The sequence below is a fragment of the Lissotriton vulgaris genome, unplaced genomic scaffold (genome assembly GCF_964263255.1).
Source record: "Lissotriton vulgaris unplaced genomic scaffold, aLisVul1.2 SCAFFOLD_485, whole genome shotgun sequence".
In the NCBI taxonomy this organism is placed as follows: domain Eukaryota; kingdom Metazoa; phylum Chordata; class Amphibia; order Caudata; family Salamandridae; genus Lissotriton; species Lissotriton vulgaris.
In genome coordinates this window covers 622,645-639,220 of record NW_028244829.1, presented here as the reverse complement: position 1 = coordinate 639,220, position 16,576 = coordinate 622,645, and the positions used below count along the sequence as shown (strand labels likewise).

Here is a 16,576-nt window from a genome sequence, read left to right as displayed (position 1 = left end):
AGGGAGCAATAGTTTTAATAGTGAAAAATCAGAGGAATTCCTTTCCCTGGTAACCCTTAATATAACTTCAGAATGGCTACTGCCATGAGGTCACTGACCATAATGGACGGTATATTTAATATTCTAACTCTACCTGTGTCTTAATATTGAAGTCGTTTTACTGCAGCCCATAGAAAATATAACTGAGCTTTTATGATTTTTTATTCAATCGCTTGAAAGTACCTAAACACATTACGAGGTCCGGTCCCCGCAGCACGATAGTCTTCACAGAGGTGGTGTTTGTCTGGTTTTGTCATGATTTACCAACTCTGTGAGGACTGTTCCAGTCCACACATTGTGGGTTAAAAAGCACACCACAAGTGAGTGTGGGGCAACATATATATTCTCCTAGAATGCAGCTGTATTTAAAAGATGGTTGCTTGTAAACAAATGACAGTACACTACAGAGCGCGCAGTGGATATCAGTAGGGGGAGCAACCAAATGGATAAACTTGTCTGCTTTTCATCTGACAATGGTCTTCTCTAATGCCAACAAAGTTGCCTTCTGGAAATGAGTATACACACAGTTCTATTAAAATACTGCTGCAGTGCTAGTATTCAATTCTGACTAGGTGACAATCTTGCAATGAACTTCACTTGCTCCTGCAATTTCTATGTAGGTGACTGTTACACTAAAGGAGTGAAGTATGATATTACGTATACTTTTTTGTTAAAGCCCATTTTAGTTATTTATTTATGTGTATTCAGTAGAGCAACCAACATTGTTGTCTTGAACAGGGTGATCACATTTTCAAAACAAAGCAAGCATTGGCAAAGCCAATAGGTCTGACTTTAAGTGAAAGGGCCTCTTCATTGATTGATGAGTTTTAGTTTAAAATTATTTTTCATACACTCATGCTCTGGCTTACCTGTAGGAGGAGTCACGTATTACCGCTGTTGCTGCCGTCATTCCTGTTGCTGCCTCCGCTGGTCCGTTGCTCGACTAGCGGCTTGACTTGCTTGACTGGCCTTGCCGGTTTTCCTGGCGGCTAACCACGCTTGAGGGGGAGCCGTGGACTACGGACTACGCGGACTGCGGGGCGGTGAGCTCCAGGGGCGGAGAGCTCTAGGGGCTGAATCCTGAATGAAGCGGGAAGAGGAGTCGAAGAAGAGTCAAGTGGGCGAGTGCTGTGTGACCGGCGTTCTCGTTCTCCAGTCTCGGTCCTGGTCCCAGCGGCACGCCCGCCCCGTTCAAGTCTCCTGAAACCCTGTGCGAGGACGCAGCAAGGACGCAGCCAGAGTGAGCAGCCAAAACCTGCCTGTTTGAGCTACTCAGGGTGTTGCCCCCGCAGCGCAGGGGGGTCTGCTGCCGCTGTTGTCCATCCCTCCCTTTCACCCTTTCCCCTCCCTCCTACCTACCTACATACCTACCTCCTACCCACCTACCTACCCACAAACAAATTGACTCACCTCAAACTTCTACCTGTTGCTGCCTGTTACCGCCCGGACTCTGGGCTCTGGACTCTGCCGAGTCTCATTTTCCAGCGCTCCTTACCCCCTGTCCCCTCCAACTTGCCCACAAGCGGGAGGTTGCATCACGCATGGTCCCCCCCACCTCAATAGGCAGTGGAGAGGTGGATGTGGAGGAGCGGGGGCCACAAACTACAGTCCAAGGCAGTCTGAGCAACTGGGCCAATGGGGCCAAGTAAAAGCCTCGGAGCCCAGAACCCGAATTGCAGATGAGGCACCAGAAGGGAGAAAGAAAGACCCAGCAAGGGTCAGCAAAGCAACCAGCATTGTGTATTGTGTAACCCAAGGGGGAGGTAAACCTCCGGAACTCAAACAACCTAGCCTACCAACCCACAGCATCAAAATAAAAAAGGCAAATCCGCAAAAAACGATTATTCAAGCCGACTATGTGGTCTGGCAAGGAGAGACGAGTTATAACAAATAACAGCCGCTACTAACACCAGGAAAAAGAAAAGCAAAAATACCAAGGGCCCAATAGTGTCAACCAACAGCAATCGCCATACACCAACCACTCCGACTGTAAGGGAAAAGACTGCCTGCAAGGACCCGGCAACACCTGGGAATATGCTAGTAGATCTAGATCTGGACCAAGGAGAAGAAGGAGTAATAAATACCCAGAAGCAATTAGCATCTCAGGGGAAAAAACAACACCAACCTAAAATTTACTCCAAATTTTCCCTTATCAAAGACGCAGGAGCACTACTAAAATTTAACATCAATAATCGACTCAATCTCCACTCTCCATTACACCCTAAGAACCCAGAAAACGTATTAGTCCTATCAACCTCACCAGCATCTGGCTCATTGACCCAGTCAACAAAATCGGGGGGTGAGATGTCACAGCCCGACAAACATGTGCCACCTTCTAACTCCAGGGACTCAAAAAGAAGAAACAGGGCCGCCGGCAGCCACTGTACCCCCTATTAACAACCCCGGAAAACCGACTGGGGGCATATTTGTATGGAGCACTCAGCACCACGAAACTGTGCCCTCCCCAGCCACCCTCCTCTCCAAGAAGAATCGATGGAACCATCAATGGAATCATCTAGGCTCCCACTAGAGCCAGAAATGACAGTATTGACCCGCAAGACATTAGGCCTCCCCCAAGTTACAGTACCCCCTGCTTTCTTTGTCCCAACGCGGTACAAAAGGGGGTGGTGATGGACGGAGCATCTGAATCAATCAAACACTCACACCCAGTCAAACGATCTGGGTTTAATCCATCACCGTTCTTTAGCCCACTCTGCCACCCCAGTTCAGACATGGCCATATGCAAATCAGTCTGACCCTGTGCCTCATGGGAACAGTCCAGCAGAGGGTGGCAGAGTGGGCTAAAGAACGGTGATGGATTAAACCCAGATCTTTTGACTGGGTGTGAGTGTTTGATTGATTCAGATGCTCCGTCCATCACCACCCCCTTTTGTACCGCTTTTGGCCGCCATAAGTGTGGCAGGGTATGCTCAGACGTGAGTCCCTTGCTCGCTTTGCCACTGGATTCAAGCAAGCCGGGCTGAAGACGGCTGGAATGCCAGAAACCAGTCCTCGGAAGCTTGTTTCCGGTCCAGGGAAGACATGGCTGGGCAGTTCGGGCTGGACTGTTCCCATGAGGCACAGGGTCAGACTGATTTGCATATAGCCATGCCTGAACTGGGGTGGCAGAGTGGGCTAAAGAACGGTGATGGATTAAACCCAGATCTTTTGATTGGGTGTGAGTGATTGATTGATTCAGATGCTCCGTCCATCACCAACCCCTTTTGCACCGCTTTTGGCCGCCATAAGTGTGGCAGGGTATGCTCAGACGTGAGTCCCTTGTTCACTTTGTCACTGGATTCAAGCAAGCCGGCTGAAGACGGCTGGAATGCCAGAAACCGGTCCTCGGAAGCTTGTTTCCGGTCCAGGGAAGACATGGCTTGGCAGTTCGGGCTGGACTGTTCCCATGAGGCACAGGGTCAGACTGATTTGCATATAGCCATGTCTGAACTGGGTTGGCAGAGTGGGCTAAAGAACGGTGATGGATTAAACCCAGATCATTTGACTGGGTGTGAGTGTTTGATTGATTCAGATGCTCCGTCCATCACCACCCCCTTTTGTACCACTTTTGGCCGCCATAAGTGTGGCAGGGTATGCTCAGACGTGAGTCCCTTGCTCACTTTGCCACTGGATTCAAGCAAGCCGGGCTGAAGACGGCTGGAATGCCAGAAACCGGTCCTCGGAGGCTTGTTTCCGGTCCAGGGAAGACATGGCTTGGCAGTTCGGGCTGGACTGTTCCCAGGAGGGACAGGGTCAGACTGATTTGCATATAGCCATGTCTGAACTGGGGTGGCATAGTGGACTAAAGAACGGTGATGGATTAAACCCAGATCTTTTGACTGGTTGTGAGTGTTTGATTGATTCAGATGCTCCGTCTATCACTACCCCCTTTTGTACCGTTCTTTGTCCCAACGGCAGATGTTTTTCGCTTTACAGGTCTCACAACCACCCCTCCATAAGGTACAACTGACATATAACTACCAAGTGCAACAATCATTGAACTACAACCGAATCCCAGCTCCACTAACCGCTATCATTAGTTTAACAATTACAAACCCAATATCGAATGCAAAGACAATAAGAAAGAAAGCACAGCTATCCAGAGGACAGCAGACGACTCAGTTACCTCCAACAGAATAATCCACAAGCATCCAAATCCAACCATGGCAGAAACGTATTCCGTAGCTCCTCTACCCAAGCCAACTAGCAGAGCGGTAACCGTGGAGGGTGAACCCGACGATATAATCTTAGGAGGGAACAAAATCTCGGTCCTCACAAAGGAAGAATGGGAAAACCTGGTCACCACATACACGTCCGAGGATCAAAAAGAAACTGTCCTCCAAGGTGCGGGAATTATCCCCAAAAAGGCTGACGCCAGCACCCAGCCAATCCGAACAGGAATATTGGCCTCCCTTTTAAACACCATGCAACTCTCTACCAAAGCCCTGGAATACCACTCTGACAAAATGGATATCCAGCTTACCCTTCTCAACTGTCTGGCGCTACACATCACCAGCATCGACAGCAAGCTCTCAGACATGAATAACTTCATAGAAAGAGCTCAACTTGAAGTGGCTATACTTCCACCAAGCTGTACCTGCCACCTAATAGTGGACAAAATTGCAACACTACCGACAGTGATGAATGATCTCCTCATCGACCTGAAAAATATAGGCAAAAACTCCAAATTAGATGGAGACAACCTAAACTCCAGTATTAGAAGTCCAGCAACCGACTGGCCAATTGCCTCAAATAATTGTGCACATATGGAGATGCAAGAACCGGCCGCTCAAAACACCAATCTAACTACCACCCCTAATCCTTCTGGTAACGGCAAAGGGTCAGCCAAAAGAACAAATCATAAAGCAACCCACTCTACGGCCCCACCAAACCCTCACGAGGCAGGCTGAGACATGGAAGCCGGTCCCAAAGGTTCCCCTTGAACACCCAATCTGCCACTCTTCAACTCTGCAGGGTGTGTGGAGTCCACGAATCTCGAACTAAAGGCAGCAACTGACAGCAGCCCTAAAACGCAAGAAGAAACTATCAAAGAAGGAAAGGCTGCGCAGAACAATGGGCAAAACTCCAAGCAGTGAAGGAAACAAAGGAAGAAAGGGTGGCAAAAGAACTCACTTATAAATTCATACTTCCAAATTATACCAAATCTCCAGAGTGGTTCTCAGCAGGTACACAAAGGATCCGGCATGTCAAAAATCCAACAATTGGACCAGAACTCAACTAACGCTCAGATCCCAACAAGCCCAGTAGGAATAGTAGAGGTCCACCCAACCGATCATAACCAGTACCTAATTAACCATCAAGTCAAAGCGACCTGCAGCCATCGGTCTAACATTCATGGAAAGGAGGACCCCATAACCGGCGGACACCCAGCAGCTTGCGATATTAATCAGCACCAACCCCTGGTTGTCAAATCCAACTAAGAAACAAAAACTGAAACGATCGCCCCCCAACAACCAAGTACTGGAGAATACCTTAACCCCAAAGAGCAAAGACCCAGCAAGCGTAATGAAGCGGAAAAACCACGAATGAAATCTTCAAGCGAAGAGCGAGGCTGCAAGAGTCTATGTAGCAGAATCCAAGTGAACAATTGTCAACCAGCGACTTCAAAAATAATCCTATTCGTCCCAGAGTACAAGTCAAAAGGATGAAGGGATACCCTAAACCGTGGTAATATTCTCCAAAATACTCCAGAAGTTTGGTCGGGATCAGAACCCAAGATCTGCTGTCAGTAGAATTTGAAACCTTCAAACATCTCTCATACCAAGAGACCACTAGGACAAAATGGGCATCACCAGAACTAGTAGAGAGAATTCTTAGTGAAGAATCCCAGTAAGAAGCTTGGGGGATCCGAGTGTATCAACACCGACCAGTTGGCTACCCGGAGCCACTGCTCCAACATCATCCAGATTCTAACAAGAGGTCACTCAACAGCTCGAGAGTGCGCGGTCAAGTCTTCTCAGTCCTCAAGGGAGCCCGCAGCACCTCGGTAGCAGGTCCAGACGCATCTAGCCCCACAATTGGGGGCTGTCGGAGTCAAGAACATAGCCATCCACCAACTGATTGGTCCTGGATATCAAAAAACATAAATCTAAGACCAGAGATCCCATGACCCAGTATTGAACAGGGAAACAAGCATGGGAACTTAAAACTCTGCTCATGGAACATAAATGGTCTCGGGACCAAAATCAGCGACCACTCACTACTGTCATATTTTCACAAATTTGACTTACTACTCCTACAGGAAACCTGGTTGGAGGATCCCCTACATCTCCAAGGTTACAAGACCTACCACCTCCCTGCAGTTCGTAATTCAAACCACGTTCCCTGTAAAGGAAGTCTAACCATCTTTGCTTCGATCAAAGTTATATTTACAGGTAAAGAGCTAATAAGCAAAAATACCACATCCCTTGAAATAATGGCAACTCAGTTTGAAACGCAGGGCCAAGGCAATCCACAGCATCTAATTTTGGTAAACATCTATATTCACCCTCAGAGTAAGAAGAACGGCGCGAAACAGTTAATAGTCGAACTGACAAAGCTAATAACGGAGGAAGAAGATTCGAGCTACATTATAACAGGGGACTTCAACATGTTTCTTGCCGAGGGCCCAGATCAAAACAGCCCAGAAGACGACACCCATCGAGCATGGGGGATCTTCTCACAGGATAAACACAAGTGGGGCAAACCAACTAAGACCTCGAAGGACTTGTTGAGAGAGCTGGAAAGTCTATCGCTGGTAGCGCTAAATGGACACAGTTGATGAAGTGAGCTTCAGAAAATATTTTATTCTGACTCATGGATTCAATCTCCCATAACATGAACTAATTTATTAATGAGCTGTTGCACGATTTGTTTGAATTAATCAACTTAGGTTAAGTTTGCACCACACATGAACACGCGGGAACTAATAACATGTGCTCTTGTTGCATTTGTGAGTTTGTTTTGTAACATGTGATTAATATTGTTTTGTTTGTCATGTCTGTCCTATTGTCTTTGTCATTATTAATATGCGGCAGATTATTCATGGCATGTGCTTTTTATATGTGCTTACATGTTTGTCCTATGTTGTGTTTGTCTGTCTGTGTATCATGTAATAATCTTTTTACTCTTTCAGAAACTTAAAGCTGGATTTCATGAAGAATGGTAGATATTTTATGTGCTGCTTTATTTGTTTGATCCTGCTAGATGTCTTTTATTAGTGGGTTAATTAATAATTAGCAAAGGTCGGGCGGTACAGAAGGGTTTGCTTTACCTGAATTAATCACTCCTTTTGTGTTTGTTTAATACTAGCCCGAGAATGGTTTTGAGGCCTAGTACTGGTTCTGAAAGAAAAGTTGGTGGCCTGTACGTGAGCAGAGAAGGAGCCAAGCGCAGTCATCTTGGAAACTTCCCATGGAGAATTGTATTTTGTGCTTTACCTTTGAAAAGACTGTGGCTCTGACAAAGACTTATTCATGAACTGCTCTGGGTGTTCTTTTTACAAGACCGAGGAAGTGACAGGGAAAATTTTTACCGAGCTTTGGTGGAAGTTAAAGAAGTAACTTTTTAAATTGTTGCAAAGACGCTCGGAAGTCATGTCACTCTATAGCAACGAATAATAGCATGGTGACGTTCATACCCTGGAAGAGGTGGCTTTGGTAGTCTGACAGCCATCAACCAATCAGAGTGCTGAACTTTTTAAAAGAAATACATTTAGTTAAATTAATGTGCAAAAATGTTATAAAAATTGGGCCTCTTGTAGGGAACGGGGCTGTCTCTTTCCTGAGGGCGAAGTACTGTCCGATTTTCTATGGATCGTAAGCATGCAACTGTTTATTAACCCCTTCGAGGCTAATGACGAGCTGGCCTCGTCATGGCGCTTACCTGCCCTGCGCGGATGACAAGGCCAGCTCGTCACAAAACAAAGGAATAAAGCGATTCCCAGCGCAGGACGGGAAAACGCCTAGCAGCCAAGTGGTTAATTTGTTTCCCTTCCAGGTCAGAAAGCTAACTTAGGTTTATGTTTTCTTTGATTCATTATTTTGAGCAATGCTGAATTGACAGTTATCTTTGAGGCAATGATTAATGCATTAAACTGAATTAATAAACTAAATGTTTGATTCTAATAAAGAGAGTTAATAAAGTTTTGCAATTATGAATTTTAAATAAACTTTTAAAATGACAAGCTGGTCTTGTTTATTGTAGATAAATATACAACATATCAGATCCATTCGCCTCATGATTCAGCTGCTCTATTGTTTCTTATGGGCCTGGTATTAATTGGTAAGTGTGGTAGTGGATTGTGACGTTATTTTTGTACGAGCGCTGGATCACATGCAAGAGGGGATAGTCCCCAAGCTCCGACTTTCCACAGAAATCTAGTTAACACTGCAATAGACTACACCTTCCTCGCTTTACCACTTTTTGGCGTAATTAAGGACTTTAGGATTGGGGTGTCAGATCACAGCGACCATCAACCACAAGAGCTCACTCTTGGTATCCAGGGCACCGCCTTAACATATGTAAACCCGGACTCCCATTTAATGACGAGATACCAGCACAGAAGAATCAGATGCAAAATACGTGAGCCAGAACAGCTATCTGCCACTGCAAAAAACGTGTGCGAGGAATCCAAACCCTTGCAAGGAAATATCATCCCCTCCTGGGAAATCTTCACTAAATCCTTAGGTCAATCGGCTCCTTCAGTCGACTTACAGCAACCTAAAGTGAACACCACCAAAAACAAAGCGTTGGGATCAACAAACGCCAGTGTATCCACCTTTCGCCAAGTTAGCATGCCAAACTAAGACAAATCAGGGGAGATATAAACAGAGCAATCCGCACCCTTCGCCAAAATAACTTGATCGACGGAACCGTAGAGGCATTAAGAAAGCTTCGGATCAGGAAAAACAAAATCATTTGGGGAGCAAAAAAGGACAACGCAGAATCACTATGGGCAAAACTATTGTATGACTCTAAAATGAACAACGGCGCGAGATTCTGGCAAACGTTTAAGAGCATTGAGAACTCATTGGCATCTGGGATTAATTCACACATAACTGAGGATATTTGGGCAAAACACTTACACACCTATTTCAATTCCGAACCACACAGCAATCTGCAAAAATGAGCTGAGTACCACGCTGCCCAAGCACCCCATTCCCTCGAAGAGAATGGGTTACCACTCAGTTTCCCTGAGAAAATGATTGAGAGCAGAATCAAGCAAAGCCATCAAGAGGGAGCGCCTGGCCCTAATGGTTTGCCACCAATATTATACAAACAAGATCCAAAAAATTGGTCCAGCGCTTTACTATCACTCTTTGACAACATCGCCGACACACGAACAATCCCAGAATCATGGAAAGGCTCAATTATCTCCCCCATCTATAAAAAAGGCTGTATGAGCAACCTAAACAATTACAGACTTATAGCTCTTATTGACATTGAAGCCAAATATTACGCAGGCCTCATACTGGCCTTTTACAGGAATGTGCCAGAGAAAAAACATTAATCCCAATCAATCAAACAGGGTTCCAGGAAACATGGGAACTACCACAAATATTCTGGCCCTCTCTCTCCTAGCTGACTCCACAAAAGCAACGAGACAACCATTATTCGCTTGCTTTATTGACTACAAAGCCGCTTTTGACAGCATTGACAGAGGGAAATTATAGTCAAAGTTAGCTGGCTGGGAAACCCGGCCCGCTCTCCTGAATCAACTCATTCTATTACATACCGAGACATGGGTTCAAATAAAACTGGTGAGTGGCTCCATCGTGTCTAGGCGAATTCCAACTACCAGAGGTTTAAAGCAGGGATGCGTCCTTGCCCCAACTCTCTTTAACCTCTTTGTGTCTGACCTCTCAATTGAGCTAGACAACTGTAATCATCATGCACCAAATCTGGGCGGCCCCCCTGTCAAATTTATTGTACGCTGGTGATCTGTTACTAATCAGTCAAACCCAAGTTGGCTTACAGCATTTACTTAACCCCACAAACAACTTTGCCTCAAACAATGGGTTGGAAATAAACTTAGAAAAGTCTAAAATTATGGTACTAAACCAGCGAAGCGCAAAAAAGTGACCGAAGTGGCGGCTGGGCTAGAGTAAACTCAAAGTGGTCAAAGAGTACAAATACCTGGGAATAATCTTTGACAATAAGGGGTCATACGACTGACAAAAAGAGGCGATTCAAAGGCAAGGGACACTCCTAGCGATCACCTTAAAAAATCTTAAAAACATAATAACTGGTCCAAACCTGCTCCCACTGCTCGAAGTATCCGAGCAAAACTTTTACCAACGATAACCTACGGCTGCGAGGCCATGCGAGGGAGGGATGAAACAATCCTGGACAAAACGGTCTCTAAAGTGCTAAGAATAATATTCAAGCTCCCAAAATATACTTCCCCAGCGCAACTAAGGCTCGAATTCGGATTAACAAACCAGGCAATCAACCGGAAAGGAGGAAACGTTAAAAGCTGGTATAAAATAAGGAGCACCGAGGCCGGATCATTAAACCCATTCCTATGGAAAGAAATTTCAAGGAAAAACAACTCCCCCGCCATGGCTTATCTTCAATCAGGACTCAGCGTGCTAGCTCTACAGAACATCTAGGAATCTTTCTTTTAACAACGTCAAAGCGCTGGTCAATAAGACGATAAAACGCGTCTTTACTGAAAAAGACCAAGCAGACTTAACTAAGAGGGCACAAGGATGGTTTGTGATCCAAAGTTACTCAAAATGCTCCCCACAATTGTACCTAGGGTCCAGCTTCTCCAGAATGCTAAAGGAAAGTTTCTTGGCAATGAGGATGGGGATTTTACCTGTTTTAAAACCCACATGCTCCCCTGGAAACGCTCATTTCCAACTACCCTGTGCAGATTGTTTGGAGAAAACGAAGGAGATGTGCTGCACTTTTTGAATATCTGCAAGGCTCTAGACCGGGAGAGGAGAATGCTGTTAAAGCCACCTATAAATGAAATGCAGATCCGGTCCTGCAGACAGGCAGTGAAGGCGTGCTTTGACTGGGCCAATGTCAGACTAGTTTGCAGCTTTGTCCGTTACATGAAAGAAGTACAAATAAAATTAGGCGCAGACACCTGAGCCAACCACGCACGCCCACGGTCTCCTGCAAGGCGACTGCCCTTGACTCCTAACCTGCATAGACAATAAAACTTGCAGGCAACGACCCAGCAATCAACCATTTGATCTATGGCCACAAGCGATGATCTAAGCCTGGGCTTCACGACAGGCTTTGCCTATACTATGAAGTTTATTTCAATTTTATCACATGTATTTTTAACCATTTTAATCTCTTCTTTTTAGAATATAGTAACTTTGTTTTTAAGGAAATATGAAATTGTGTTATATACGTGTTTTTTTATAAGTGAATGGACTGCTAAGATTTTAATTAATCAAGCAATAAAGACTTACTTACTTACTAATATTGTTTTATGGGCGACTACTTAAAGGAAAGAATGAGCCACAGAGTGGATAAATGGTTGCATGAATGAAAGGATGCATGATGGAGTACATGGATGCTGAGTAATTTTGTAAACAGATGGAGAAGTGAATGAAATAATGGAGCACTTTTAAGAAGCACTTTCAGTAACAAGCCAGACCTTTTGCCTTTGCTTGAATTGAAGACAAGTTGCACTAGGCTCTAATACTGAATTTAAAACATTTCACATTTTTAGGACAAGCCTGGGGAGCGCATGCGCTGCTCTGCGAGGCATGCTGTATTTGAATATGGACTTGAAGCCCTGCCCACTCTCCCCCATATTATTCATTGGCTTGTGTCATTGTCCTTCGTAAATGCTGGCTTCTGATTCGTTAATAGGCTTGTTAGTTCCTCCTTAGTACCGTTGTGTCTTCATTTGTAAACTCCCATGAGGACTGGCCCTTTTGCTTCTGTTGTTACACTGTACGCTTATTTAATATGTAAGCACTATTTTCTTCAAGGAGCTTCTGGTACTGCAGGCATGACGTGCTTTCCTGCAACATTCACCGCGGCATGCGTGCCTTCACTTTCAAAGCAGCCCGGGACTATCGTGCCCGCTTCTTTGCAATGAAATAGGTCTCGCATTTACCAGAATTTGACCTATTGGCATTAAAAATGACAATAACTTGCAAATGCGAGACATATTGCATTGAAAATATTTTTTTGTAAAAGCGCCCTATATGGCGCTTTGCTTTAATGGTGGAAAGTCCCTTTCTTTAGACGCGGCTCGTCTAAAGAAAGGGGCGTGGCCGACATTAACATGAAAGCGAGGCATGCGGGGCTTTTCCAAAAATTGCATTTGCAATGTAAAAGGTCTCGCATTTGCAAGAGTGTAAGCTATTGGCATTGTCATTTACAATGCCAATAGCTCAAACTCTCACTAACGAGAGACCTATTGCATTGCAAATGCTTGTAATTTTTTCCAGTTTAAGCAATGCTTACAGAAGACTGGTATTCCAGTGCATAATTTGTAAAAAAAAACAAAAAAAAAACAACAAAGTGCCCTATTGAATTATTGCCTTTCTTTACAACAGAGATGATCCTGCCGAGAACAGTCCAGTGAGAGGGCCTAAGTGAGTGCAATCCTCCTGCTGCCCCTCAATCTCTGCAGATCACAGGCCAGGCCGCTATCCATGGTCGGCAGACTCCTTGCTAGAAGGAGCGAGTCTGGTCGGAAAGTAGACCATGGCTGGCTGGGAACCTGCCGCCACACTAGCGAAGAGGACGAACAGCTTAGGCAAGGCTGCGTAGGGCCTGGCCTGGGCACAGGGGCAGGCAGGGCAGTACTGCGGGTCAAGGCAGCAGCAGCCAGGCATATTAGACTGAGGTGCACACAGGTGCCGTGCCCACTTCAGGGGTTTCACATCCACATGGAATATTAGAAAAACAATAAAAAGATGTGAATGTACCACATACCGACAATATTTATGTGATGAGAGTTCTGCGCCGAGTCAGGGCCCAGAGGTACAGAACAGACAGCAACCCTGCAGCCTGTGACTTTTGATTAGGGCTCTTACCTGCACATTGATACAGAGAGTGAGGGTGGGCAAAAAAGTGCCAGTTCACCCGCCGCCACCCACCGGCTCGAATTGATAACTGGGTATTAAGCAGACATACATACCACTTCAGCTAAATGGCTCAGCCTACCCTACTAGGCATTCAGAGCCCCAGCATCACAAGACCATTGACAGATGTTTGTCACTATCTATGACTGACACATTTCCTTGAAAATACTGGTTTGTAACTATTACGTTTCAGTTTAATGTGAGCTACATTAGTTAGTAGTCAAGTCCACACATACCAATCTGACTAGGAGCTCACTAGAAAGCTGGATGGTCTGCAAAGTGTAAACCAATATCACCTCTTTTATCAAAGCATACACTGGCCACCCCCAGCAGAGTCTCACACTCCTGCAACCCGAGGCTGTGCACTATTTATAGTTTTGCATGGCGTGGATCCATACAAACATTAGCATAACAGCAGTGTCAAGAGATTACACATGGTTTGTTGCTTGCAGATGTAATAACAATCCAAGTAAGAATTATAATAATTGTAATAATAGCTGTTCAATGTGAAAAGTTCACTGTCCTTTAGACCTCAAAGCGCTGTTAAAAGTAGAAACAATATAGCATTTTGTGTGACAAGCTCTCCTGAATTTTCATGGAGCGAAAATTACACTGTAACCATAGAGATGTCATACTTTATACAACATGTTGCTAGTTGGCTTTTAAGATCTGGATTCTTGAGCAGTAGCCTTCCAAAATGCAGTGACTTTTCAAAACATGCATTACCAGCCCTGAAAATAAAAGCAGCTCTCTTGTTTTCTCAGTTCAAACAGGCTATTACCATATTTTCGACACACTTTCTGCAGTTTACACATTAACAAAAGATATTTCCTTGAAAGAAATATTTAGCTCAAGTTGTTTCTGTAGGTTTACGTCACTCTTTTTTTGTAAGTGAAAAATCGGTGCCCATCAGAAACACTTACCCAGTGCCCCAGTCTATTACACATGGAGGTAAACGTCCAGCCATGCCAGGAAAGGAATATGCAAATCCAATTATCTTTGCCGGACTTGCGAAAAAAGGAAAGGGGTTAAGTCCAAGCTGTCCACGGCTCTAAAAAGTATTTCTTGAGCTTTCGTGGTCGCAGGACAATCAGCAGCGAGAGAGCAAAGCTGTTGCTGCCTGTACGAGACACGGCTGCAGCCGGCTTGACAGGCAGCAGCAGCGGTGCTCACGCGCAGCTGACAGCTGGGCCTATGCTGCTTGGTACACAGAGGGGTCCACTCCCACAACCCGGAAGTGCCATCACTCAGCTTCCGCTGACCTTAGGAAACGAGTTGCAACCTTTGAAGATAATTCAACATGCTTATAACATCACCCACGGCTCACTTTAGAGCCAGATTTCCTTTAAACAGAATGTTTGCTGTCCGAGTTATGTCCGAACGAGATTATTAAATGTTAAAACTGCAGGGCGCGGTCCACACGTTGTGTATAAAGGTGCTTTTGTGTGTCGGTGTGCGCTTAGAATAGTTGCCACTTTTGAAGGGATTTTGCTTTGCATGTATTTTACTAATATAGCTGGGATTAATATTTCAAGACCAGTGAAAAGATTGGGAAAATGAGTAAAACGTGGTGTTTTCGCTTTTGAAATATAAAATTAAAACAGCAAAGACATGTAAAAATACTGCAAATGTTTGTAGACATGTCCCTAAATTATCCCCGAACGATTATTCAAGCAGAGAGCAGAATTTCCATGTTAAAAAAGAATGCCTAGGATATTACCGAAACCTCTACTGAATGAAGCATCTACCTCTGACCCTTGCAGAATCTAAAAACAGGATGACGAAATGGCTGGCATTTTTTCCCATGAAAAGGAACAAACGTTTATCATCATACCATGCTGCCTTACAAGTGAACCTAGACAACACACCATTACATAAATTCTCCCCTCTAACCAGTTCTCCTAAAATATCATCTACTTTGGCACACCTGTCCTCCACCACCTTTGGGTCAACCAGCCAACTGACCTTACATCATCTATCTGTCCAATACCCTAATATAGAGGTCCTTCTAAACCTTTCTGGCCCTACCAGCCCTCTGTCCCTTGGGACTTATTCCCTCTCCCTCTCATCTTGGACATCACTTTCCCTGTTTGATCTCTTAGCACCTATAGGTCCTCCTTCCCCCCCCCCCCCAGTTCATACTAATGCACCTGCCCCCACTAAACCATTCCAGGGTCTCAGCACCCCTTACTCACAGCCCCGCGCTAACGGATGAGGTCCTTTGTGCTCTACCCACAGCCCACAAAATAGCAGAGGAAAGGGGTAGAGAAAGAGACCACCTTCCTCTGTGTAGCTTTACAGAATCCTAAAGATAACTCTCAGAAGACCAGGAGAAATCTCTTTCAGAGTAGTCACCCTCTGCATCACTACCCAAATAGCAGGCAAGGCTCTCTTTTCTTTCCAGGACCCATTTTTGCTCTTCTCAAGATGCTTTTCTTCAAGGAGAGCTGTCACCACTACAGATATTAATGTTAACAAGCATTATAATTGTATCTATTGCCGAATGAATACTGATAAATCCTGCAGGGTCTGTTCCTCTTCACACCAGATAACACCATAAGAAATCCAGCCACAACTTTTCCACAATGTTGGTGTCAGTGTTTCTTGCCCTGCCCCTCCTTCTTAGTTGTAACTGCTTCTTGAGGAAAAGGAGAATATGCAGGCAGAGGATCGCCCCTTGGTATGTCTGAAGAAGAGGTAGTGGGAGGATACCACTTTCGAATACATGTGAAACATCCATTACTTCAACTCCTTCTCAGTGTCTCTGCCATTCCCAATCCCTAGTTGTGCACCCCCCTCTCTTCCCATTTCAGCAGCCTCTCTACTCTCGCCTGTCTTCATTCACAAACCCAATTATGTATGTGTGTAATCACACACTAAGCATTGGCTGTTGCACACATATAATTGCAACTCACAGTGTCCCGTCCAGAAACATATGTGTAGTAGAAACCTAACCCTTCATGCCTATTACTCTGCATCATCTGTTCTTCCTGGCCCTTGTCTACTGTCCTTTTAGCATGTATGTTGTATAGGTTCAAAAACTTCTCCTCCACATTGTTGATATTTTAGAGACACTTTTGTGTGTCTCTGAGGTGTGGGCGGTGAAGGTCGGTGGTGGTTGAGAGTACACCCCCTCACTCCTCTTCCAACTGCTTTTTTTCTCTCAGTCAGTGGTGATAGTGGATGCTTGCCTTGGAGTTGAAGCTATTGTTCATCGCGGAGGATTGTACTCTCCTTCCCTCTGTGTACTTCAGCAGGGGATCATAAGAGAGAAGCAAAGGCCATCAGTCCATTTGTGAATGTCATCATGTCGTATTATTTATACGGTAGAATTACATGTTGTGTCATTTTTCCCTTCTGAAGTAGTGGTTAATCAGAATGAGGAACAGAACACTAAACACTAACATCAACATTGTGGAAAAGTTGTGACTGGCTTTCTTATGGTGCTGACGTATGTAATTGCTTGTCACCAC

General features: G+C 44.9%; 1 protein-coding gene across 1 annotated transcript in view; it reads right to left on the bottom strand.

The window, feature by feature from the left end:
- Nucleotides 1-14,246, bottom strand: part of LOC147666710 (actin-related protein 3B-like) — a 605,074-nt gene extending 590,828 nt beyond the window's left edge. The window contains exon 1 of the mRNA XM_086948942.1: nt 14,027-14,246. Within this exon, the coding sequence (XP_086805068.1) occupies nt 14,027-14,070 (44 nt within the window). The 5' untranslated portion in view covers nt 14,071-14,246. The remainder of the gene's footprint in view (nt 1-14,026) is intronic.
- Between the last annotated feature and the right edge of the window lie 2,330 nt (nt 14,247-16,576).